Raw genomic sequence first — 24,563 nt, forward strand, 5'->3', positions numbered from 1 at the left:
AACAGGAGGACATACTGCATGTACTGGGGACTATTTTCAGCAGTGGAGTAATCCACTTATAGTGCTCTAGTGAGTATTTCCGGCAGCAGGATGGTGAATGTGGGATTGAGTCAAAATAAACTACAGAGTTCATGGTAATGAAGGAACATGTTACCCAGCGCAACAGTGAGGCTCATTGATGTGTTTTAATAGTTTTTGGACAACAATGGAGCTTTATGGCACAGAGGAAGAAGATATATCAGGCTTTGATACACACACAACACTTGTTAGTAGATACATTCATTATTGCATCTGAACATGGGATTTGTTGTCAATAAGAAAGAAATACAGTATATCACCGATTTGTCTTTCAAAAAATGCGCTCAAAATAATCAACCCATCAGCTCATTAACAGCTGTACCGTTAGAATTTTTTAACACTATTTTGCACAATGTCTCAAAGAAATCCAAGCTCTTTCTTTCCTTTTTTGGGGGGCCTTTTCATATCTAACCAAATCTGATGTCCAGGCTTCTCTCTTGTTGCTGCATAAGTCATGTGTATCTACAAACCTGAAAAAGTATTTTAACAAGGTAAAAAAACTCCAAACAACTTCTTGCAAGCCCATTTCTTTATGCCAAATATGCAACATCCTTTAGTTGTATCAGACTTTTTTATTGTGTCTTCAGGGAATCTGTTTGGGGGATATTTGGAAGTATTTCACTCTATTTCCCATTTGAAAAATAAAAAAACAAAAACATTGCAAGTACCAATACAAGAATATGTGACTTGTTCAGTAGGATATTTTTGCGGTGACACAGCTGTGATAGGATACGGGAAGAGAAACACACAAGAGATGTTAGCGGTTACATCAGCCACAAAGGGGTTACATAATTGTGTTTAACAAAATTCTTTAACCTCTCACCATTTACTGTATATACAGTACATCTCTATAAATATATGTGCAGCTTTTTCTGTACAAGATATATAATTTTTGAACAGTTGGCATTCACATGAACAAAAAACATAGTCTCATTTACACATAGTTTATATAGCATAATGTTCTCGCCAACACTTCATCATTGAATCCTGACACTTTATTTTGCATTACTCATGCATCTTATCACTAAACTCTTACGTTTCTTTACTATTATCTCACAGTAGTGGAATTATGTCATTAGATTACAAAAATATAATATATCCATTGTAAATAGAATCTGACCTATATACGTTTTTGAAAGCATGTACTACTATTGTCTCAATTTGGATTACTTGGCTCCATTGTATTACTTTGGGGTCGTGGTTATAGATATGAAAAGAAGAGTTACTAAAATATTTCTCGGCCTTATCGAACAAGCAAACATTTTTGAAGGAACAGACCGAATAAAAGCCACATATACGGCTGACTGTTCTTTTTGACAGTAGAGGTTTTCAACCAGTGTGGTTCATAACACTCTGCTGTTGGCAACAACCGGCTTATGGTGAATCAGCTGTAGTGCATTTATTTGGGTAGTTGAAAATTCATTGTGAAATAAATTCATGCTGTCGAAACAATTGGTTTGACCCATTCCTTCAAATTGTAGCGGCAGAGACTAAAAGTCTGCACGTCCTGATTGGCCTGCTATGTCTATGCAAATTTCAGTGGGTGATGCGTGCGCTTGAGTATTACCCACAGTCCAGTGGAGGGTGGAGCCTGCGTGAGTTCGAACCTGAGTTTTAGTCCTTAGTATTGGTAAAGCTCCAAAATGGAAGTGGTTATTTAACCTGCATGGTAAACTTCACCTCTGCAGTTTCTAACACTTTTTTGTTGTCATAAATTTGTAGTCTCCCAGCCCAAGCCAAGATAACAAATGATGACATCACTATGACATCATGGTCATTTTCTCAGACTTGACAAAGCTTCTTCAGAGCCACATAATACAAGACATTATACAACTGTTTTCACAGTCTCCCTGTGACTCATTGATAGCATTTTATACGTAAAATCATTGGAGCGCCCCTTTAACTGTAATCGATCTTTTCCTATATACTACTGCAATACTGCAGACACATACACCAATCAGTGTTTTACATCCACATCAACAAATCTTTGCACTCCAGTTTTCAAGAGTGGTTTGTCTTTGCATTCATTGTGAGTGCAAATACTGTAGCTTCAGCTCTAAAAACAAATCTACAAAGCAACGCTGCAACTTAAACCCTTTTTATTGGGACTGCCACTAAAAACATTTCTACCTCAACAAGTCAATTTGTTATTTTCTTGAAACACATAAAAGGTCTGCCAATGGAATGAGATTATTTCACCCAATTCCAAAACAAGTCAACGTGTACCAGGAAATTTCCACAATCAAATGACATTTTCTTGATTCTAGTGGAATGATCCATCTTATTTCACAATGCAGAAACTCCTTTTAACAAAACTTCTATTACGAACAGAATTGTTCACCCCACTGACAGATCTTTTATAGGAAAACATGTTTTCAACCCTTATTATGAAACCTAATAACTTCTTAAAACAGATGTTATTTTTACAGTGTGGAGTCATTGTGATTGGATATAATAGATAGTGAATAATCTAAACATCCCTTCATTAATTATCTCATAATACAATTTGGGTTAGTTGGTACTGTGTTAGTGAACTAGCACAATCTCAGTCTAAATGGCCACAAAAACTATTAAAACTAATGCAGTCTGATACAACAGCTCTTAAACCCTTTACCTTCAGTAGGTTCACTTTGTGTTGAAACTGTTTCAGAGAGTTGTTGATTCAACTTCATGTTCATTTTGGGGGTTGCAGTTTGGGCTGCTGCTGAATGTATTGGGTAATATATAAGAGATGTTTCTAATATTTAAGTCTACCCTTCCTCATATACTGTAAATGTGACACACCAACGTCTTATCGTTTCTTTAAGAGCAGCCAGAGTTGCCATTGTCCCTAGTAGCTGTATGCGTATCAGTTCTTATTTGCAGCGGTGGAATGTAACTAAGTACTCAAGTACTGTACTTAAGGACAAATTTGAGGTATTTGTACTCTGCTTGAGTATTTCTATTATATGCTACTTTATACTTCTACACCACTATATATATATATATATATATATATATATATATACATCTCAGAGGGTAATATTTACCTTTTAATAGTTTTTTTTATTTATTTGAAAGCTTTAGTAGCTAGTTACTATTCAGATTAAACATTTCCATACCCTTTTTGTCCAGTAAAAACCATGTATCTCCAAATTTCGTGAATGTGAAAGTGTTCCTTTATGGGTTCTTAAGCTAAATAAAGTATTTAAAAAGCTTCACGGGTCAGTTGGAAAATGCATCACAGAGATGAAAACAGGGCTGTTTTTTCTGAGCTCATGAAAAGTTGACTTTTTCGAGATACGTGGTTCTCACAGGACAGCAACGCTACAAACATATGATGATCTTAAAGAATATTATGTATTGCAACTTGAGATGCACTGATACCAATACCGGATCGGATATCGGGCCAATACGGACTCAAATACGGGTCTGATCTATTCAATACAATTCTATGTTTGTATAATATATACATGAAATCCTGTAATTTGAATCCTTGTTTAAAGGTCCCATATTGTAAAAAGTTACATTTGCATGGCTTTTATATTATAAAGCAGGTTTAAGTGATATATAAATACTGTGAAAGTATCGAAACACTCAATCCACAGAGAAATACACACAACCCGTATTCAGAAACTGAGCTTTTGAAACAAGCCGTTAGGATTTCTGTCCATTTGTGATGTCACAAATCTACAATATTTAGACCATTTCATAGTTTTAAACGTAAACATTCTAAATGTGTCCCAGTTTACTTCCTGTTGCAGTGTATGTGAATGACATCAACTGACAGGAAGTAAACAAGGACCCAAGCTATTGCCTAGCAACGCAATTCTGTTGCAATTTCGTTGCAATTCCATTGAAATGTACTAAAACGGAGCGTTTCAGACAGAGGGTAAATGCATGTGTATTCAGGCAGACAGTATGAGGAAAATAAAGGGTTTTTTAAACATTAAAGCATGTAAACATGTTCTAGTAGAAACACAAAATACAAGTATGAACCTGAAAATGAGCACGATATGGGACCTTTAAGTTTTGACAATTTTTTTGCTGTATTAAAACCGAGTTGCTGGTGCACAGATTATTAATTTAATAGTAACAATTTAGTAAATTTATATCTATGTATTTATTTGTTACATTTTGTTTTACAAAGTTAAGAGAGCAATGTTTAATCCACTTAAAAGAATGATCACTTCCACACAGTGAGGCATACAGCTTATTAATTCAACACTGGTATCGGATCGGTACTCGGCATTGAACGATACCCAAAGCCCAGGTATTGGTATTGGGACTGAAAGTCAGCTCGGTGTATCCCTAATTGCAACTACCCAACAGTATATAAAGGAGATAAAATTAGCACAATGCCTTGGTTTTCATTGGTCTCTTGCAATCATCGACCTACACGTATGAGTATGTTGTCATGTTTAACTGCTTGTATTGATTATCTGCATACCATGTTTTGTTTTGTATTGACTACATTGAACATTTTCTACAATGTAACTTGCTTATTTTACATGTTGTCTGCTTCATTGCTATTTTAATGAATAGATTGACCTGGCCAAGGGTCCACAATTGGAAATTAACACTGGAAAAAAAATAAAGGTAGGATTTACTGCAGGGTTGTTATATTACAGTAAGCTGCATTAGTTTTAGTCAGGGAGACCTAATAAACTGGCTAGTCAGTTTAATTTTTATATGACCACAATGGGCACCCAACAGTTGTATATATATATATATATATCTATATATCTATATCTTTATCTTTATCTTTATCTATATATATATATATATATACCAGATCTGTTAAGACAGTGGATAGTATGGCTTTCTGAGTCGTTCATGTCTTCTGCATAAATCTGAATGAGGGCCTGACTTCCTAACACCTAATTAATTATGACAGGATACTTCAATCTGATCAGTGTTTCCTGTACAGTGCATAAGCACCTCACTGATTCATTACTGAGTCTCAGTCCTCATCAGCATCCCACAGAGCGCAGGATATGCTCATCCATAGAGGACCTCCATTGACCTCCACCATGTAGGTGTTTGAACGTGGTTTCACATAGAACATGGCAACATCCTGCACTTCAAGCTATTTGAGGAAGACAGGACATGGAAATATGAGTGATTTGAAGTAGTATTCTAATCTTAGGGAATATTACATTCTACTGTAAACTATTTGATAGTATAAAAAGTTATGTAGTCATTTCAATCTACACTATATACAAACTATCACACCTTTAACGTTAGTGTTGTAGCTATTGAAGTGCATATGGCAATCTTGCTAAAATACTGAAGAGATGTTACAAAATGGACAAATTGAAACTTATTATGATGATTAAACATGCATATGCTCTGAAGAGAAAAGCACCAGTTTGGTCAATGTTAAGGAGCTGCTAATGTATAGATCTGTCTGATGTTTTTTTTGTTTAATTAGCTGATAAGTTAGTAGTCGAATAAAGAATCAAAGGCATCAATTGAATCCTCTGAATAAACTCTTATTTTAAGGCTGAATAATGGGTCATTTTGTTCTAATTCCCTCTGCCAGTTGAGGTCAAATTTGTTTAAAAAAAATTCTGTTTTATGACAACTTTGGCTTCATCAATCATTTTATGATAACATTTACACCAAATTAATTGCTGACATATCAAAATATGGTGACATAGTGTGACAGGTCAAGAAACATGAAACCATAACCATAAAAAAAAAAAACAGTTCAGCTAGATTATCTACCAATTTATTTGGAGGTAAAACTTACAGTGAACATACCCAGAATGTCAGTAGTGTGCACAACTGTTTCCAGTGCAAGGACGGATTTCTATCGTTGTTTTGGGTGTGCTCACTTTAGGTGTTACCTCCAAATGAAGTAGTAGCTAATCAGGCTAAACTCATTGTTTTCAATGTGTCTCGTCGAGTTTGTTGCCCTGTCTGTCTCCATGTTCAGAGATCACAGTATTTAAACTGGGGAGTACAACGTTATTCTTGCGGACAGAAATGAAAACGAAAAGATAAGATCCTTGCTGTAATTAACACAGTTTATCCTTTAAGAGCCATGTCTGCCTCCAGAGCAGCTCTTCCTCCCCAGATATTGTCTCAAGAACAAGAAATACAAGACACTTGAAGACTGACTTTACTGACTGTAATATAATTGGCTGTTTTTAATATAATTTGGTGTGACAACCACACTATCAGTGCTATTCCAGTCCTCCTGGTGAAACATACAATAACATTCAGGGTTTGAAAACTAATGAAACAGAAGCAAAAAGCATTTAATTCACATATGACTGTTATGGCAATTATTAATGTAATATCCTTTACTAAATTTGAATTGTGCAAATCTTTGTAGAGTGCAATAAACAAATGTCTTTCCAACAATCCTTTCCCTGAAATTAAAATGAGGGCCATGATTATTGGACAACATCATGTGGAGCTGATACGGTTCCCTCAAAGCAGTGAAACAGTGTCTTTCTTCTTCGTGCAAAGTCCTCATACTAGAGTCCTGGCTCAAAAACCAGGAAGTCAATGTGGTCCTTCTCTTTGGTCTTGAAGGCTTCGGCAATGATCTGGGCAGCATCCTTGTGTTCCCGACCTCTCAGGGAAATGCCATTGACCTCCAGGATGACCTGACCCACCTTCAGCTGACCACAGTTATGAGCCGAGCCTCCTTTCTGTCAACGGGGACATGAAGGGAAGGGAGGGGGGGAAGGCAAACGGTAATTTGATATATTTAGGAAGATAGCTCCATTCAATGACAGATGAGTGATGAGTCAGTAGAAAGCCAGTGTGTTTGCTGTTATATTTACAGTACAAGGCAACTTTCCTACAGTTTGATACAAACTAGGGTTGAGGGTTTTCCAAATGATTTTAAAATTATTACTTCCCAGGAAATATATAATTCTTCCCTTTTGTTCTTGGACATTTACAATTTATTTTAAATTTTTTGCTTTATAAGTATGATTTGGGTATTTTTTACAGCCAATATTGCCAATATTAGGCCAAGGTACTGTAAATTAGGCAGAGCTATATGGAGCTATTTACTGGGAAAGGGTGCAGTAAACATGGGGGGGTGAGGGGCTTGTGGATTGGACTACTTCCCCCGTCGCACCGCAGTGCTGATTAGACTGAGCTATAAATGAGCCCGACGTAAGGCTTTCATTTCAAATAATTTGAAAAGTATACAGCTATCAAGAAAACTAGTCAGTAAGATTTAGATATTCACAAAGCATATTATTATTACAATAAAAATGGCTCATATCAAAGAGGCATAGCCTGTGTCATACATGCTCATATCAATCATGAAACCTTTATAAAATCCTTTGATAAAAAGTGCAAAATCAGAAGTCATCATAGGCCCTTGAAAGTATAAATATGTGTAGCCTACTTGAACAAGAGTCCACTTCTGAATGGAGGCTGGCTATTCCATATAGTCATAATTCTCAGAAATAAATTGCGTGAAACAGAACATGATCATGTCCATATCCAGCACCTTGGAGAGCATCGCGACACACATTCCTGACGGTAGTATTGCTGTCAGAATGCAGTGAGGATAGATGGATAAAGTCCCTTCTCTGTATTATGTGATTTACATTCTTTTGCACTTTCATAGAGTTATGGAAATTTACTGAAATGGTTTCAGGTGGATTTTTCTTTATCAAACAAAGTGTGAAGCGAAGCTGTCAATAACAGTGTTGTAGTCAAAACCACCTAAACCGAGACCAAGTCATGACCAAGACCAGAGTGTATTGAGACCGAGACAAGACCAACACTTTTAGGTGCTGAGACCAAGTCAAGACCAACACCAAGGCTGGGCGAGACCGAGTCAAGACCAAGATCAGACTAATGCGAATCCCACAGTGCATGACAAACTTACATGCAAACCATAGACACTCCTCAAATTGATCTGAAAGATCCACAGTCCCATAAAAACAGCCACTGAGAACATATTGTCTTGTGTGGGAATTTTCCTTTGTTTTCTATGAGCAAACAAATTTGGTTTCACTACCCCACAGATTTCACAATTATCAACCTTGTTTTCAGCGAAAAAGCAATTCAATATTCACTACTCATTACCAGATAGTGCCAGACATTTTACTCAGGAGTTGATTGGAGATCAAACCAGAGTTAAAAGAGAGTGAATGTTGGACTTATATTCATCAGGTGGACACAAACACAACTCCAAATGAATGTTAATGTTGCTCTGTGCTGGATGTGTAAATAGGCATTTGTTTGCTAACACATTAAAACTTTATAAGGTGATAATATGTCAGTGTTGTGTTTTCAGCTTGTTTCACTGCCACCAATTAGCCAAAACAAATCAATAAATACAGCCTTAAAATACTGAAATTTCCAATATTCACAAATCCCAATCCTTTCTAGTTCCTACTTGAAAATTACATTATTTGAATTCCTGTGCTTCAGATGCATTTAGAAAGTCAACTAGTTCAGCTAGTGAGCTGCTTTCATACTTGACATTTAGAAATATTAGTCAGCTACTGAAGAAAGTGAAAGATCTGAGTCGATCACTGGGATGAGTCATTTGTCAGTCGAGTCTTTGTGTGTGTGTCTCTGTGTGTTTGTTTGTTCTTTTTCTAATAGGCAGCCTAACAGAACCACATGGGTTAATCAATCCATCCATTCATTGATCCTTCCCCCACTCAGGGACAAACAGGACAACTGCCCAAACTGCCTGATTGAATTTAGCGCTATGTTTATTTGCTGTGACATTCAATAACAAAGGAGCAGCTGAAAGCATCACTGCAGGGCATACAGGCCAATCACAATGAATTTGAATTCTGACGACCGGCCAAGAACCTGAGTAGGGTAATGAATCAGACACACTTACAGCTGCTTCTACAACCATCACTAATATGTCTATGAGCAAGGTATTAACCCTGAGCTGCTTCAATGCAGGACCTCCCACAAGACAAGGCTGAGGTCATAACCAGCAGCTCCTCTTGTAAATCCCCGACACATTAAAGGGTTTCACGCACCCCAATAGGCAACATCAGCATTGAGTTTATTACAACAGTTCAGTTACGCTAATACTTGACATTTCTGACATATTTCAAAGGAATGACAGGAAGAAAAAGACTGGTCAGCTCTTAAGGATAGACAGATATCTGAGATTTGATGAGTTATTTGTCAGAAGAATGTGTGTACATGTGTGAGTGCAGGAAAACTGTAGCAAATTTTGATGCCAAACATATTTGATTTCCAAACACAGCCATTGTTTTCTACTGCCAGCTAGACACTGACACTTTTTAGTCAAGCATCAATCTACCTATCAACGCTGAGGACGTAGACAGAACTGACCAGCTGTTCCAGCCAAGCTAGTCTAAATCACTAGATGTAGTAGACTGTGGGTATAAGCCTGTCATTGGCCGCCTTTTTCAGTCAGCATTCTCCTCCCTTTCCTTTGCAAGGGCACCGTCACCTCATCCTACGCTTAGCGCCGCCCAAGATGATTGTGATTGGTTTAAAGAAATACAAAGAAGCTAGAGCGTTTTTTTCCCCCAAAAGCAGAATGATAATGTGTGGAGCCAGAATGTTTTAATGATATATTTTTTAGGCTATGTGAGACTATAGCAAAGCAAAACCAGGCCTGACTGCACACCATAAACAAGGTTGTTAAGTAAGCATACATATTTTCTGTGTTGTGTTTATTGTTGTCATATTCACTCAAAATAAGAACAAATTGGCTTCCCCACTTTATGGGTGAAGCCACTGAGTGGGTGGGCCAGCATATGTGTTTGATTGACAGCTGAGCCAAGAGGGGCACAGAGACACACTGTAAACAAACCTACACTGTTAAAGCTGCAGTAGGTAGAAATGGAGCTAATATGATTAAAAAAAGATATTTTTATAAAACGTTCGCTATATCCTGACAGTAGTGCATGAGACAGGTAATCTGAAAAAAATCATGTGCCTCTGTGTCCTCCGGTGCTCCTAACGGCATCTGCAAGATTTCACAGACTGGATGAAAACAAGCAGTAAGAGCTGATCTGGAGTCTGCCGTTCAGCTTCCGTCTATGAGAGCCGGCTGTCAATCACTCACCAACTCCGATCAGTCAAACTAGGCAGCACTGATCAGATATGAATCAATATTCTGTTACTGTAATGCCTATTTCTCTCCTCAGATGTTTTCAGAATCATCTTGTAGTGATCTGTTTAGCTGTAAAATGAGAACGTTTGTGGCCCGGCAGCCATGTTGAGATCTTTTGAGGAAATACCAAGCACCGCCCACCAGCCGGAGCACAGCCAATAAGCACGATCTCAATGAAATGACCTGTGATTGGTCAAAGTCTCCCGTCACGGGCTAGATTTTCTAAAGCCTGAAAACAGAGCCATGAGGAGGTGCAGAAGTCTAGTTATCTCTCAGAACACTTGAATTACAATATGTTGAAATGTTGGAATGTTTTTGCCCAATGAGGCCAAAACATTTGTTGCCTACTGAAGCTTTAACTGTAGCTTACAAGCCTAGAGCAGACAGCAGTGTTAGCAGTTGTGTTAAAGAACAAGAACCACAACATGTTGCATCTAAACTGACTGATGCCAACATTAGGAGCTTTTAAGCAGTTTAATGTGCTGACTGACAGCTATTGCATTGAGCTAACGTATTATGACCGACTATGACTCTTGCACACTGGCTAATCTGTTAGCGATTAGCTTGCTAGCTACAGTAGTATAGTTAGTTCACCAGCTAGCCCTACTACTAGCCCACTACTTCACACAAACTTCTAGCACCATACATTTAGCATTAGATACTTTACTGTGCCACTTTCTTGGCTATATGCAAATAAGTTTAAAATGAAGTGATTTGATTGACTATATGCAAAGACTTTCTCTGTCTCCATCGGTTTTACCCATCAACGTCTGTTTCCAGGTGTTGGGGAGCACTTCTGCATATGTGAAAAACATTGTATAAAGCCTTTTGTGTCTCCAAAGGTGTCACATTCTGCCTCTTTACCCCTCCCTCCGGCCACATTCCCACTTCCCCAAACCCATTCATTGCTTTTCTCAACCAGTCCACTAGATGCCCACAGACTTTTCCACCTGCTCACTTGTTTCCACTTTCCCTCATCTGTCCATCTATCCATTCTCTTCCAGAGCAGAGTAATGCACAAGTCCTTCTCCCTAGGAACGTTTTCCAGCTTTTCCTGGTACCCTGAGGCGTTCCCTGGCCAGACGAGATATATAATCTCTCCAGCCCACATCACTGCTGACGCCGCACCAAACCACCTGTCCATCTCACGCTCCATTTTACCCTCACTCGTGAACAAGACCTCAAGATACTTGAACTCCCTTGCTTGGGGCAGTGACTCATTCCCAACCCGGAGGGTGCAATCCATCATTTTCAGTGACCTCCAGCACTTAGGGAACCGCCCTATGCTCGAACATGGTGTTTCTCTATCATTGCTCACGTGAGCGTTGAAGTCCCCCAGCAGAACTATAGAGTGTCTGTGTCTTTTCCAGGACGCCACCCAGAGAGCCATCCAGCTTCTTTGAGCTTCTGTTCAGTGAATAAGCACAAACAACTATCAGAGATCTGCTCCCAGCGACTCCCAGTTGCATAGAGGCAATCCTCTCAGTCCCTGGGGAGAACTGGGGCGCCCAAAGTTACACTTTCTGGCCAGAATTGTGCTAGTTAAGTGGTTCTCAAACCTTTTACATCACGTACCACCTCAGAAAATATTTGGCTCTCCAAGTACCACCATTATGACCGATGTTAAAATACAGTAGCGTAGGCCTACCCTAGTCAGCAATGCACAGTTCACTCAGGAGGCAAATTTATTCCTAATAATAATATTACTTAATGTTGACTTTTGTCAGCCACAGCCACGCTGTACAGGGGGGTAGCACTAGAACTGGCACTTAAACTCTTCCATAAAACCATAATAATAGTTCCCGTTTGGAGCCACGGTTGCAGTGTTTTTGAACCCTTCATTATTTTAGCTACCTCCGCTTACTATCTTGTCATAGCAGTTTAGCAAGAAAAATAATCGTGGATGTTTGCACGCACTACTATCCAACTACATAGCTGCTACATGGAGGGGTAGTAGTAGTAGCGCATGCATATGTTTTTTTGTTTCAAAATAAAAATATTACAGCAAAGCCAGAACTTATTTTAAATCTTTAAATTTCAGTGATCTCATGGTTAAGGTATTTTCATTTGTAGTAGTATTTGGATAGTATTATATGTTTTTTAATTAATTTTATTTAATTTTTTTTAAATATTTCAGAGATTCCTTCGCGTACCACTAGAGGGAGCTTGCGTACCACCAGTGGTACACGTACCATAGTTTGAGAACCACTGTGCTAGTTCATTACACTCACGCACATACAGAGAATTGAAGAAGAAATTTAAAAATCATCATTGGACCAACGCAATGTCAATATTGTATTATTCTGGTTGTTGATTGGTAATGACCCAAGGGAGGACGTCCTCCCTTGGAGCGTCATTTCACGTGTTTTGGCCAATCACCGATTAGCATGAAAAAAAATTAACACATTGAATTGATAGAGGAGGTTCCACCTCAAGGGTGGACAGTAGGACCCTGTCCTCCTCTCACCCCACCACCACCACTTTCTTGTCTGCCCTGCACGTATCGCTGTTGAAGTTTTAATCAGAATTTCAATAATGTTTTATTTCTCCAAAGAAGAGACAAAATATTTCATAAATGATACTGAGATTTGTTAATAGTTTATTTCAACCAATTACTGTTTTTAATATTTTGATCTCCCCTCTTGCCTCTCAAAAATAAGAGGACGAGCAACCTCCTCTGCCTCTATGGACCAGCGTCCTCTGTTCAACACCAACAATGATTCCAATGACTGTGTGCAACCTTTAAGAACGGAGCCAAGTGAGCGTTATTAGATTACAGCCCCTTGATATCACAGGAATATAATTGGCTAAATGTGCATGTGCAATGTCACGCTGATTATAAAGGACAGTGTGTTTGACAAGCTGCTAAATGACTGTGAGGGTCATCACTGAAGTTCAAAGTCATCCACTGTCCTGAGATTCACAGAGACGGGTGAAAGGAGCCATTGTTATGGAAATCACTCCACAGACATGAAAACTCCTCAAGGATGCCCTGCTCATAAAATGGTATAAATCACTTCTGTTATAGAAATTGGGTTTTTTGTACACTGTTGGACTTAACAGAATATGAAAGGTGTCAGAAAGAAATATCAAGAGGAGGATTTATATTTGCAGATTGCTTTAGAATGTTGTCTGTGCAAAACAAATGCAGGCAAATAATCAGATGGTGAATGAAGACAGATTTTCTATTGAAGCAGAAAGGGAAATGTTAATGCACTGGAGTGGATATTTTCTCTGCATAATTTTCTTTTCAATTCATAAAGGCTAGTTTTTAAAGACAAGACTCTGAACATTGGCACAAAACAGTGGCTTCGAACCATAAATCAGCCAAACACTCTTGTATCACTGCCTCACCTGAATGGTGACTATGCGCGGCAAAGGTTGGCGTGTGTTGGCTCCTCCCTCTATAGCGATACCAAGGGTGTTGGCATTTTTCACCACTCGTACCAAGGTAGCAGTGGGCACTGGGACCGGTGAGCCAGTCTGCTGGAACACAAAGTGAAGAGGGGTCAGAATTGAGAAACAATTGAGAGCAAGGTTGAACCTTATATTGTCACCATTGCAAAATGATGTAGATGTAGATCAGACCTGCAAACTCGTCACTTTTTGGCAAAATTCTGATGTCGGAATTTGGGAGTTACCTCCATGCAAGCCCACTTCACACAATGATTGGTCAGATGTGTGTAGATGTAGATGTAGGAAAGGTTTGAGCTTCATTCCTCACACAACTATTTCTGTCACCTTGTACAATTGAGTGCAACACCATGAAAGCCTTTGAGTTAAAAACTGTCCAAAAGTGTGTGCTGTTATCCTCATTTGTACAATTCATTGCGCCTCACCCCTTGTGATGACAGAAGGCTTTTTCGCCCTGCCTTTGAGTGTGGCCATTCAGAAGTGGTTAAATGAAACCTTGTGCAAACTTGTTTGGCCAACAGTGAAACCTAATTGTGATGCAGGATTCTGCTTAGCCACCCCTTTTGATACTCAGCAAGTGATGCAAACTGATGTAAGCCTTTGTTTGTCTTCAGCTGCGGTTACTTGAAATGTTGCTGTTAAAACTAAGACACAGTAACCTCTATTAATCCAGATTAACTGAATGTTGAAGTGAGCTGACTTTAGCTTTTGTTTGGCCCAGCGACAGCAGCGTCTGAACATGGTTCAAAGCAAAGTTTGCCACAATTCATTTTTTTTATAGAACGCAAGCGATTGGATCCTCAAGGCATCGTAGCGGGCAATGTATTATACACATAAAAACATAGGCCTTGTTCCCACCTGGTGTTAACATGCGTCCTCGGTGATCCGATCACAAGTGGACAGCGTTAAGTACAGGTGTGAACACACTCAAGACGCATTGAGGACGCATTGAGATTGGATCTTTCAGACCACATTCAGAGGTGGTCTGGGCCATATATGACCACATTCTTTTAGCACTGTGTATGCGAATGCGTCCTGGGCCACATTAAGGACCGCCTACTCATATGATGTCCAGCTGGGCTCCGCGGGATCACCGCGCCCCTCAGGTGAATAAACAGGCAGACACAGGCGCTTGTCAGCCAGGAAACGGCCTCTGTGCTCTACTGTATGTAGACTGGGCCGCAAGGTGCATTATTTTCACACTGCCGGAGATGTGTCGGTGTTTTTGTTCCGCTGCTTTGCGCGGAGCTGACACCCGACCGCCCACCTGTTCTCTGTCCTCCCCGGCTCTCTGGAGCTCTGTCCCTCACTGTTGTCTGGCAAAAGCAGCGGTGCCGGCGGCACGGAGGTCCCCGTGGACCGCCGATACAATAACCTTTTATTTTGATGTTAATAAAATGTACCAGAATTCAGGAATATGTAGGATATTAATACTGACATTCATGTAATATTACGTCACAACAGCTGCTGTATTAGCCGTGTGTTTACCACTTGTTTATTTGCATATAGAGCGGGGAAGTGAGATCGGCTCACAAGTGGCCACTGAAGACGCATGTGGAGACGCATTTTAAGCCAGGTGTGAACAGACGTACTTAAAGCTGTCCATTTGTGATCCGATCACTGAGGACGCATGTTAATACCAAGTCTGAACAGGGCCATACACACGTATTGTTTTTAACAGTTCAATAGGATAGACGACCTAAATGCAAAAAGGTAGAATATAGGGCACTTTACTGAATCAATGCTTAAATGAACAGGCGGCTAAGGCGGGTTGCGGCCATATGGTCAAAACACAGGTAGCAGAAGAAAAGCAGGTAACAGGGAAGAGGATGGCTGGAACTCTATGCTTTAAAAGGTACAAAGACGATGTACTGTAGCAAGAAGCTAGTAAAAAGGAGCTAGTATGATATATACTAAGTGGCTTATTATAAAATAAGGAGAAGGTGCACAGATGGGTGTAGAAGGTCAGGTGACTGGGAAAGGTAGCAACACTGGGGGGACATCTGGTGGGCAGGTGAGAGATGAGAGGGTAGAGGGGATTTTATTAATACAAGGAAGAGAGTCATTGATGCTGGAGAGGGAGAGTCTGAGGCTAAGAGGGTAAAATCCAACACCAGCTGTGTCTTGATGCATGCCAACTCTTCAGGAAAGCAGCAATTTGATCCTATTTGCTACCCGGATTAGCACCTTTGCCTGCATGGCGTATGCTACAGGTGTAAAATGATGACACACTTTTGCAAGACATCAGTGTTTATGCACTAAAATGATGATGTGCAGCAGAGAGAAGGAGAGAAGTGGCTGAGGGAGGAAAGAGTAGGAAGAAAGAGGCTAATCCCCCACAAAAATACTGTATAATACAGTTGGACTGAATTACTCAGTCTGTGTCCCAACAACAAATACACACTAATTGTCATGTCATTGTCATAACCTGGTCATCTTATTATTACTATAATTCAATTAATATTATATTATATATATATTAATAATTATAACTTGCCAAAAATTATTTTCAAATTATGCAGAGTTCTATATTGTGGATAAACAGTGCTGGGTTCAGAAATGAGAGCACCCACACAGTGAGGCTTCTTACTTGCAGGTTTACTGTGCAATTGTTTGTGCATGAAATGTGGGGCCTTGTAACTTAAACATCTGTACCATGCATCTGTTTTATAATCTAAATTAATCTTTTTGAGTTTGTACCAACTTCTTCTCTTAATGTTTTATTGCAGCTTGCATGCTGTAATTGGATCAAGATTATCCCAGATATAATCACTCATGGAAATTCATTTGCATTGGAAGCAATTTTTTTTTTTTTCTCAATTTGCTTTTTGTTCCAGTTCAATTTATTTGATAAATTCCCATTTTATTTTACACGACTGTAGTACTGTAGTACTGTAGTACTTTGGTGGCCAACAGGACAATTTAGGTTTCTAAATTACAACAGTAGACCCTGCTCTATTAAAAACTAAAAATCTTATTACAATTTGATAATGAATTGAATATATTTAAACTATTGTCAAATTCTTGACATCTTTGTGTTACTTTGATGTGACTGATTTTCCACTACACAATCTTCTCTTTGTATGCAAATGAGTTGAGAGAGTGTACTTCATGTTTGTCTCTTCATCTGATCGTTTGATTGGATGAGTGGACTGAATGAAAGCAACAGAAGAAGTGTTCCAGAGAGCTGAAATCACAAACTGATGAGTAATTGGGTTTACACAGTAAGACACATTGGGAGAAGACAATCTGAACTTGGTAAGAATAAACTATGAGCGACGGTGAATCTAATGACTAATTGTTGGAGTGGTTATTTATGACAGTGTGAAGCCCTCACTTGTCTGCTCCCTGGAGGAGCTCCATGGGTCCCTGGCTGTTCCAGATGGCCCTGCTGGTTCTTGCTGGGTCGAGGGCTGCCGTCCTTACTGAGGCCTCCTGCCTCGGCTATATCCACCCCGCTGTCCTCACTCAGAGTCTGGCCACTGTCTGACAGCTGGGACAGGGTGGCCCCTGGAAGAGACATTTTAATGTTAATATACATACAACAGTTTAGTTTTATACAGTACAGTTTATTTTAGAGACAGGCATATCTCATGTCCCCTCTGAACATATATTTAATCACATTTCAATATGATTATGTCATATTTTAGTGTGATAATTTACATCGTGGGCGGCACGGTGATACAGCGGTTAGCACTGCCGCCTCACAGCAAAAGGGTCGCAGGTTCAAACCCGGCTTGGGGTCCTTCTGTGTGGACTTTACATGTTCTCCCCGTGTTAGCTTGGGTTTTCCACTGTTTGAGGATCTGCTCTTGTGGCTGTTGATGATATGTATTGTTAAACCCGTAGTAGGCAGAATGTTTTCTCCTCATGACTCTGTTTTCAGGCTTTAAAAAAGACGGGAGACTTTGGCCAATCACAGGTCATTTCAGAGAAAGCGTTCCTATTGGCTGTTCATTCAACCGAGGCAGCTGTCAATCACTCGTGAATTCCGACCAAATGGTCAAACTAGGCAGCGCTGATCAAATATGAATCAATATTCTGTTACTGTAATGTCTATTTCTCTCCTCAGATGTTTTCAGAAACATCTTGTAGTGTACTGTTTAGCTCTCTATTTATCTCTCTATTTGATTTCCTATTGTATTTGTACTTATTTCATTCAAAACGTTATGTGATCTTACCATTCAACCTGTCACTGTGTAGTCTAACTAAATAACTAGAATGTTATATATATAAATTTATATATATATATATATATATATGTATATATGTATAGGCAGAATTTATTATGTGAGCCTCCCACATGTTTTTAGGGCCTTTATTAGGGTCTAGACTTTAAATTCTAATATCTTTATAATTTTAGACTTTGAATATGTGACTTTTCTTTTGAGAATTTACACCAGCAGTAAATGAAGAACTCAGCAGCCAGATGGCTTTTTTATTTCATACCACCAGAGATACTGTATGTTACTTCATTTAATCACAATTAAGGCAATGTTGTTATGGGTATTGGTGACAAATTATAATTATGCCCAATAAATGTATTTAATGTTGAGGCATACATGAGATTTATTTATGCACAGAGAGACAACACACACAGTCACACACACACACAGACACAGACTTGTGTACCTCTTTGCTGTGGTCTGGAGTCTGCAGACAACCGGTTCATGTCTGTTATGATGAGTCTCTGGGTGAGGGCAGGTGAGCAGGGCCGGTCAGGACTACAAGGTGGAGCAGCAGGTGTTATGAGAGAGGGGCAGGGGGAGGGACAGGGCGAGGGACGGGGTGATGGATGAGGGGACGGCATGGGAGATGGCGCTTTGGAAGAGGACGCAGACTTTGACAAGTAAGAGGACTTCTCATAGGAGCTGGATCTGGAAGCGAGCTTGACAGATGCCTCTAGTTTCATAGAGTTGGAGGAGTCCCGATGTTGCAGGAAGCCTGGGCAGGTGTGGTGTCCTGAACTGGGCCGGCTGTGGTGGGCAGCGTGGTGGTGGAAGTGATGAGCAAAGTGGGGGTGGTTGTGGTGTTCAGAGTCAGTGAGTTGAAGGGAACTCTGGCAGGTGTGATGGAGCGCATTGAGGGAAGTGTGGTGGCTGGCACCAGCGCAGGTGTGGTGGGCCGAGGCTGGTGAAGGCTGGTGGTTGGTGGGGAGGGATTTGAGCGACTTGTGGAGGCAGTCCTGGAGGAGCCGGGTGGGGCCGGTGAAGAGCAGGCTGGAGCCGGGCTGCCCCCGCCGGGCTGGAGGCTTCCGGCTGACCTCCATCTCTTTGGATGGCCTGTTCCGGGCCTGAAGGGGGGCGGCCCTGAAGAATGGAGGAGATTCACCTGAAGCCTGCCTTTCATCCTGTCAATGAAAATAAGGCATTAGTATACATGAGTCCCAGATGAAGGGTGCAGCTCCTCTCTCTGAGCCTAATTGGCCAGTGAGCACAGTCCTGGAAGACACACGTAGGTCATTCTCATGTGAGAGGCACACAGAGAGGGCCGGTGAGAGACAGACGGGGCTGGACGTAAGGGCAAGGAAAATACAAATAAAATGAGAACCCTCAGTTAGCTAATGCAACCAGTTGAGCTAGCTACAGCTAACTAGCTAACCAACTACAAAGACAAACTGACAGACAGATAAACAGATTTATCGGTTTGCAGCTGCTCAGACTCAAGCGAGCATGAGTGCGCCTGCACAAACTTGGAGGATGACTTGCAGCTTCCACTAAAGTCATACCTCATATTCCCATTTTACCAATAACCTTTTTTTCACTTTGAAAATTAAGTTATTTGTCAAAAATAAAATTGGCAACCAGTGTGGCTAATCAACTGTGTCAGGAAATGACTCCAATAAATATGATATATCATAAAAATGTCAAAAAACACTGGAGGGGGGCTTTAAAGATGGACAAACATGGAAACCCATTTACAGACAACACAGTTATCCCTGCATATCTATCTTTTTATGGCAGATAACACAAAGAATGACACATACCAGTGCAATGTTTTGTAAGGCATTAGTGTTTCCCTCCTGGTCTTTTTCTGTCCAGCCACCAACAGATCCGTCAGTCTGAAAGAAACAGTATGAAGCATTGTAGTACTGCAGGGCTAAATCTGTTAGAAAAACTTAGTATGGTTTACTTTAGCCTACTTAATAGCAGATGCCAGATGGATGGGATTTGCCCCACATGGTAACATAATGAGTCCAAGAAAGTTTAGAAAGAACAAAGTGATAAACAGGTTTTTTTTTCTGTAACAGCTGAATCATTTGGGGGCATGTGAGGCTGGAGGCTCTATCCTTTCCTCCCTACAGAGTAGTGGTTTCAAAAGTGGGCTTCAGGGAGCAGGAGTCCTTTAAGCAAGATGAGGAATATCATAATTTCACTATTTCATCCACTATAAATTAACCCCAAAAAAAGTCTTCAGTAAAGAAAACATAGCTCTGGAAATCTGTTTGGACCTTTACTGCTCTTCATTTCACAGAGCAATTTACTTAAAGGGGACATATCGTGCCCATTTTCAGGTTCATACTTGTATTCTGTGTTTCTACTAGAACATGTTTACATGCTTTAATGTTTAAAAAAAACTTTATTTTCCTCATACTGTCTGCTTGAATATACCTGTATTCACCCTCTGTCTGAAACGCTCCGTTTTAGTGCATTTCAATGGAATTGCAACAGAATTGCATTGCTAGGCAACAGCTTGGGTTCATGTTTACTTCCTGTCAGCTGATGTCATTCACATACACTGCAACAGGAAATAAACTGGGACACATTTAGAATGTTTACGTTTAAAACTTTGAAATGGTCTAAATATTGTAGATATGTGACATCACAAATGGACAGAAATCTTGACGGCTTGTTTCAAAAGCTCAGTTACTGAATACGGGCTGTGTGTATTTCTCTGTGGATTAAGCGTTTCGATACTTTCACAGTATTTATATAGCACTTAAACCTGTTTGATAATATAAAAGACATGAAAATGTCACGTTTTATAATATGGGACCTTGAAAGGTTCACTTTCAAATGGAAACGCCCACTCAGTCGTTTGCAAAAAAGCAGTGACGTAGGTTACAGCAGCAAGGTTATCAATAAGGTTATGAATAATGTGAACGCTAGCACTAGGTGACTCAACGCTGAAAAGGATAGTTGCGATTTTCTGATGTGGGGTTGTAAAATGGTAAATGGACTTGCATTTATATAGCGCCTTTCTAGCCTTCCGATCCACTCAAAGTGCTGTACACTACATGTCAGCATTCACACATTCATACACTGATAGCAGAGGCTGCCAACAGGTGCCAAACTGATGTAATCTAATGATCCTACACACACAGTATCTTGCCCAAGGACACTTCGACATGTGGACTGTAAGAGCAGGGGATTGAACTGACGATCTTCCGATTAGTTGACAACCCCCTCCTGCCACAGCCGTTGTATGAGGTACTTATCCATAGTCAGTGTATTACCCACTGTAGATGGCGGTCGAAACGCTATATTTAGAATATTTTCACCGCTTTACTTTGCTGTGAGACAGCGCTTTCCAACGGGGAACTGGATCCGTTTTTTTCGCTTTCTTCGAAGCAACCTGACTCATTTAACTTCACAGAACACAGGAGTTGCTGGTTCATTGCTGCCTCGATCGGTTTGTTTGTGTGTGACTTTCGGATCCAAACTAACGTGGCGTCTGCAGCAGTTCATTGCTTAGCTTCCGTGTCGGTATGGTACTCCTCTCTGCGTCTTCAAACTGTGAGCGTGCCGACTGCCTTCTGAGTTATTGTAGGTAATACACTGACTATGGATAAGGATATATACATGTATATGTAGCAACGTTATCATGCAGAATGTCAGGTCACATGAGAAAACGTTTTTTGAAGGGCTTGGGAAATTGCATTTTGACACTAAAGCATAATATGTAAACCAAAATTTGAATGTTTGGATTTGAAAACATAAGGAACACCACTGGGAAGCTGCAGATTGATATCAAAACCTAAAACAAATGGATAATGAATTTTATTTCAACATTTAAAACCCTGGACTATAAACTATTATCCAGCAGGGTCATTTTGCCTGTCTTCTATCTATTTAGTTATCACTGACATAATAAGCTTTTAAGCTTTAGTATGAAGGGCTCTAACTCTTCATGCACATCTCCAAATACCCCTTCCCTCTTTCCTTGGCAGCTATTGGCTATTCTAAATGACTATTTTGCAGCCAATCTGCATAGAAATATCTATCTATGACAATAGTGTGTCACTTTATGGTGTTGCTACAATGAATCTTACTGTTTCTCACTGAGTGACTAAGTGACTGTCAATTAAATACAATTGGCTTTTTATCAGGGGTTGTAATTTCACAACCACAATAATAAGCGTGTCAGCCCAGGCAATTACACAGAAATATGGTGTGCTGCGGCAAGCTTTTAATAGCACCACCAAACAACTAACCCTGACAAGACATATGCACCCAAAAAGCACCTGGCTCTGGGCACGGAGAGTTCGGTCAGGGAGTGGGTTGGAATCATGAAGCAGAGAGAAATAATCCATGCTTTGTTCAAGCTAAAACCAAACGGTGTTGTCCGATTAAGTTGCAGTGTTGTGTCTTCTAGGGGCCAGACTGCTGGAGGAAGTAGATCAGAAGCAGACTGTACCCTGGCACAATGAGGTCTCTGTGGATTGATGTAGGCCACAGTGAAACATCAATACTACATAGTCGCTGAACTGCCACAAAGACGAGCTGCTCTGTGTCAAAGACTGATGTCAGAAGGCTGAGACTGAGGGACAGGGGAAAAATTATATGTGCAGTCGCACACACACACGCATACACACACACACACACAGTTTCAGTGATCTATGTGGATCCTCTGAATAGATTTAAAATAATGCAGTGCAAGATAAGAGCGAGGCTGAAACATAATGAGAATAGAACAGAGTCACTGTGCTCATGTCATTCCCTATTCCTCAGTTATCCATCATGCCCATGTATTAGACTGTCTGTTTTGATCATATGAACCTACTGCAAATTATGTATTTGTGGTGGAGAAAAATCAAAAAGGCATATAATAATAATCACAATGTTTCCTCAGACATTTTTGATACACTGTCATCTAGTATCAATATTTCTTTTAAAACATACGAGCTCTCTAAATTGATTTATCTGTACTAAGCCAGTCACTATCCTAAAAAAGTTTTATAAAAGTAAAATGTTTACTTATGAATATATACAGTATATTAATGAAAATGTGATTATCTTAAAGTGGGAATATCTGTAAAGGGGGAGACTTGTGGGTACCCATAGAACCCATTTCCATTTCCCTCACATATCTTGAGGTCAGAGGTCAAGGGATCCCTTTGAAAATGGCAATGCTAGTTTTTCCTATTGAAAAATAGGAAAAAATGTAGCGTAACTTTGGAACGTCATTTAGACTTCTTCCCGACAAGCTAGTATGACATGGTTGGTAGCAATGGCCGGGTACCAATCTAGCTTTAAAACTGAGCCCAATACAACCTAAGAATCGCAAGTTGCGTTAATGCGTTAAAGAAATTAGTGGCAATAAAACAAATTTGCGTTAACACGTTATTATCGCATTGACAGCCCTAATATATCCACTTTATTGATGTGTGGTGAGATCTGTCAGTACAGTAGAAGCCAAAATCTAGGCAGCGTTATTATACAAGAGTAGTTGCCCAATGAAAAATAACTTTATCTTCAGACAAACCAGTTTGACAGCAACGAATATTCAAATTCAACTCTTGAGACCAAAGTTTACCTTCCAAAAGTTATTATATCTTGTGTTTAAAAATCTATGGAAACGACTGCTCACACAGCAGGTCCTCACATTTCTGAAACGTCTGAGTAAATTTTCAAGTGGCCGTTGTTTTTTGATATCTGGACAAAATATTCAACAACAACAATTTAAACAGTTATTTTCTTGCCTCAAAATTGTATTTGGTGACACAGTAACAGTTGTAGGACAAAAATTATAATATACAGTATAACTGGTATTTGCAAAATGCATGCTGGGATACTTGTCTACACCAAACTCACAAGTCAGTTATCCCCAATAAAACAGGCTGAGCAAGAAAACTTCCAGGCATTTGGACTAAATGTGGACTTTGAATTGGAAAACAGATTGAGAAAGCCCTCATTTAACAACTTTATTAATTTGTGAGTGAGTATTCAATGAGCAACTATTTTTACCAAATCATTTTACATCAGTATTTTTTGTTGTATGATTTTGTTATGCTTGCCAAAGCAGCTATGTAACATGAAGGTGCCACTGGTGGTCATTAGTGCAAAATAACCTTTACATAGTTTAAAATTCCAGTATGAGATTTGCTTTGTCAGTGCTTATTTTGCTCTATTATGACTTATTTATTATACATCATTGAATAAGGTCACATTAAAGTGGCAAAAAGGAGCACAGAAAGAAAATAGAAGGCTTATACCACACAATTGGATGGACAATTGGTATAGTAGATAAGTGATCTACCATAGCAGGGATGGTGTGTCCTACATCATGGATCACGGGCGCCGAGTGGTTGCAGTGGCCCTGTGGATGCAGCACCCCCAGGCCTCCATGCCAGACCTGGTGGGCCCCCCTCTCATGGTGCAACACTAGCCTGTCGTAGAACTCCAGGTCCTGGTGAGCCACCAGACTCCTCACATCAGACAACATGGACAACTGGAGGAAAAGGAGAAGAGAAAACAAATCTGAGAAAAGAGCATGCATGAGGGAAAGAGCAGAGAGTTGCTGGGGTCAGGCAAGGCTGTTTTAAAGTTACTATTTGTAGGATTAATATGTGATTACAGCATCTTTCAAATTATTCAAATCCTACACATTGTGCTCTAGGTTGAATAAACCCACACAATGTAATTTGCAAAGAGCAAGGTTAGTCTTGGGTCTTAAATATAAGTAAACTAACTGAAAACTATGTCAACAGAAAAGAAGATGAACTTGTTTGCCATTTAAAGAAGAAAATATTTGCTTAACTAGAAGTGCACTC

The 24,563-nt window shown here is 39.8% G+C and overlaps 1 protein-coding gene and 1 long non-coding RNA gene across 3 annotated transcripts in view; one reads left to right on the top strand and one right to left on the bottom strand.

The window, feature by feature from the left end:
- Positions 1–1,268: 1,268 nt before the first annotated feature.
- Positions 1,269–9,885, top strand: LOC119492917. Its single transcript, XR_005207874.1, has 3 exons — positions 1,269–2,249; positions 7,992–8,006; positions 9,874–9,885. It is a non-coding gene; the product is annotated as an uncharacterized LOC119492917 (long non-coding RNA).
- LOC119492915 (whirlin-like) overlaps positions 6,180–24,563 on the bottom strand; it is a 124,573-nt gene continuing 106,189 nt past the window's right edge. The window contains exons 7-12 of one of the 2 annotated variants that reach the window (XM_037777794.1): positions 24,050–24,241; positions 19,557–19,631; positions 18,203–18,920; positions 16,908–17,080; positions 13,511–13,642; positions 6,180–6,722 (exon numbers count right to left, since the gene is read on the bottom strand). In XM_037777794.1, coding sequence (XP_037633722.1) covers positions 6,546–6,722; positions 13,511–13,642; positions 16,908–17,080; positions 18,203–18,920; positions 19,557–19,631; positions 24,050–24,241 — 1,467 coding nt within the window. In that variant the 3' untranslated portion in view covers positions 6,180–6,545. The remainder of the gene's footprint in view (positions 6,723–13,510; positions 13,643–16,907; positions 17,081–18,202; positions 18,921–19,556; positions 19,632–24,049; positions 24,242–24,563) is intronic. The other variant, XM_037777795.1, reaches the window with a different exon arrangement.

The sequence above is a fragment of the Sebastes umbrosus genome, chromosome 8 (genome assembly GCF_015220745.1).
Source record: "Sebastes umbrosus isolate fSebUmb1 chromosome 8, fSebUmb1.pri, whole genome shotgun sequence".
Classification (NCBI taxonomy): Eukaryota; Metazoa; Chordata; class Actinopteri; order Perciformes; family Sebastidae; genus Sebastes; species Sebastes umbrosus.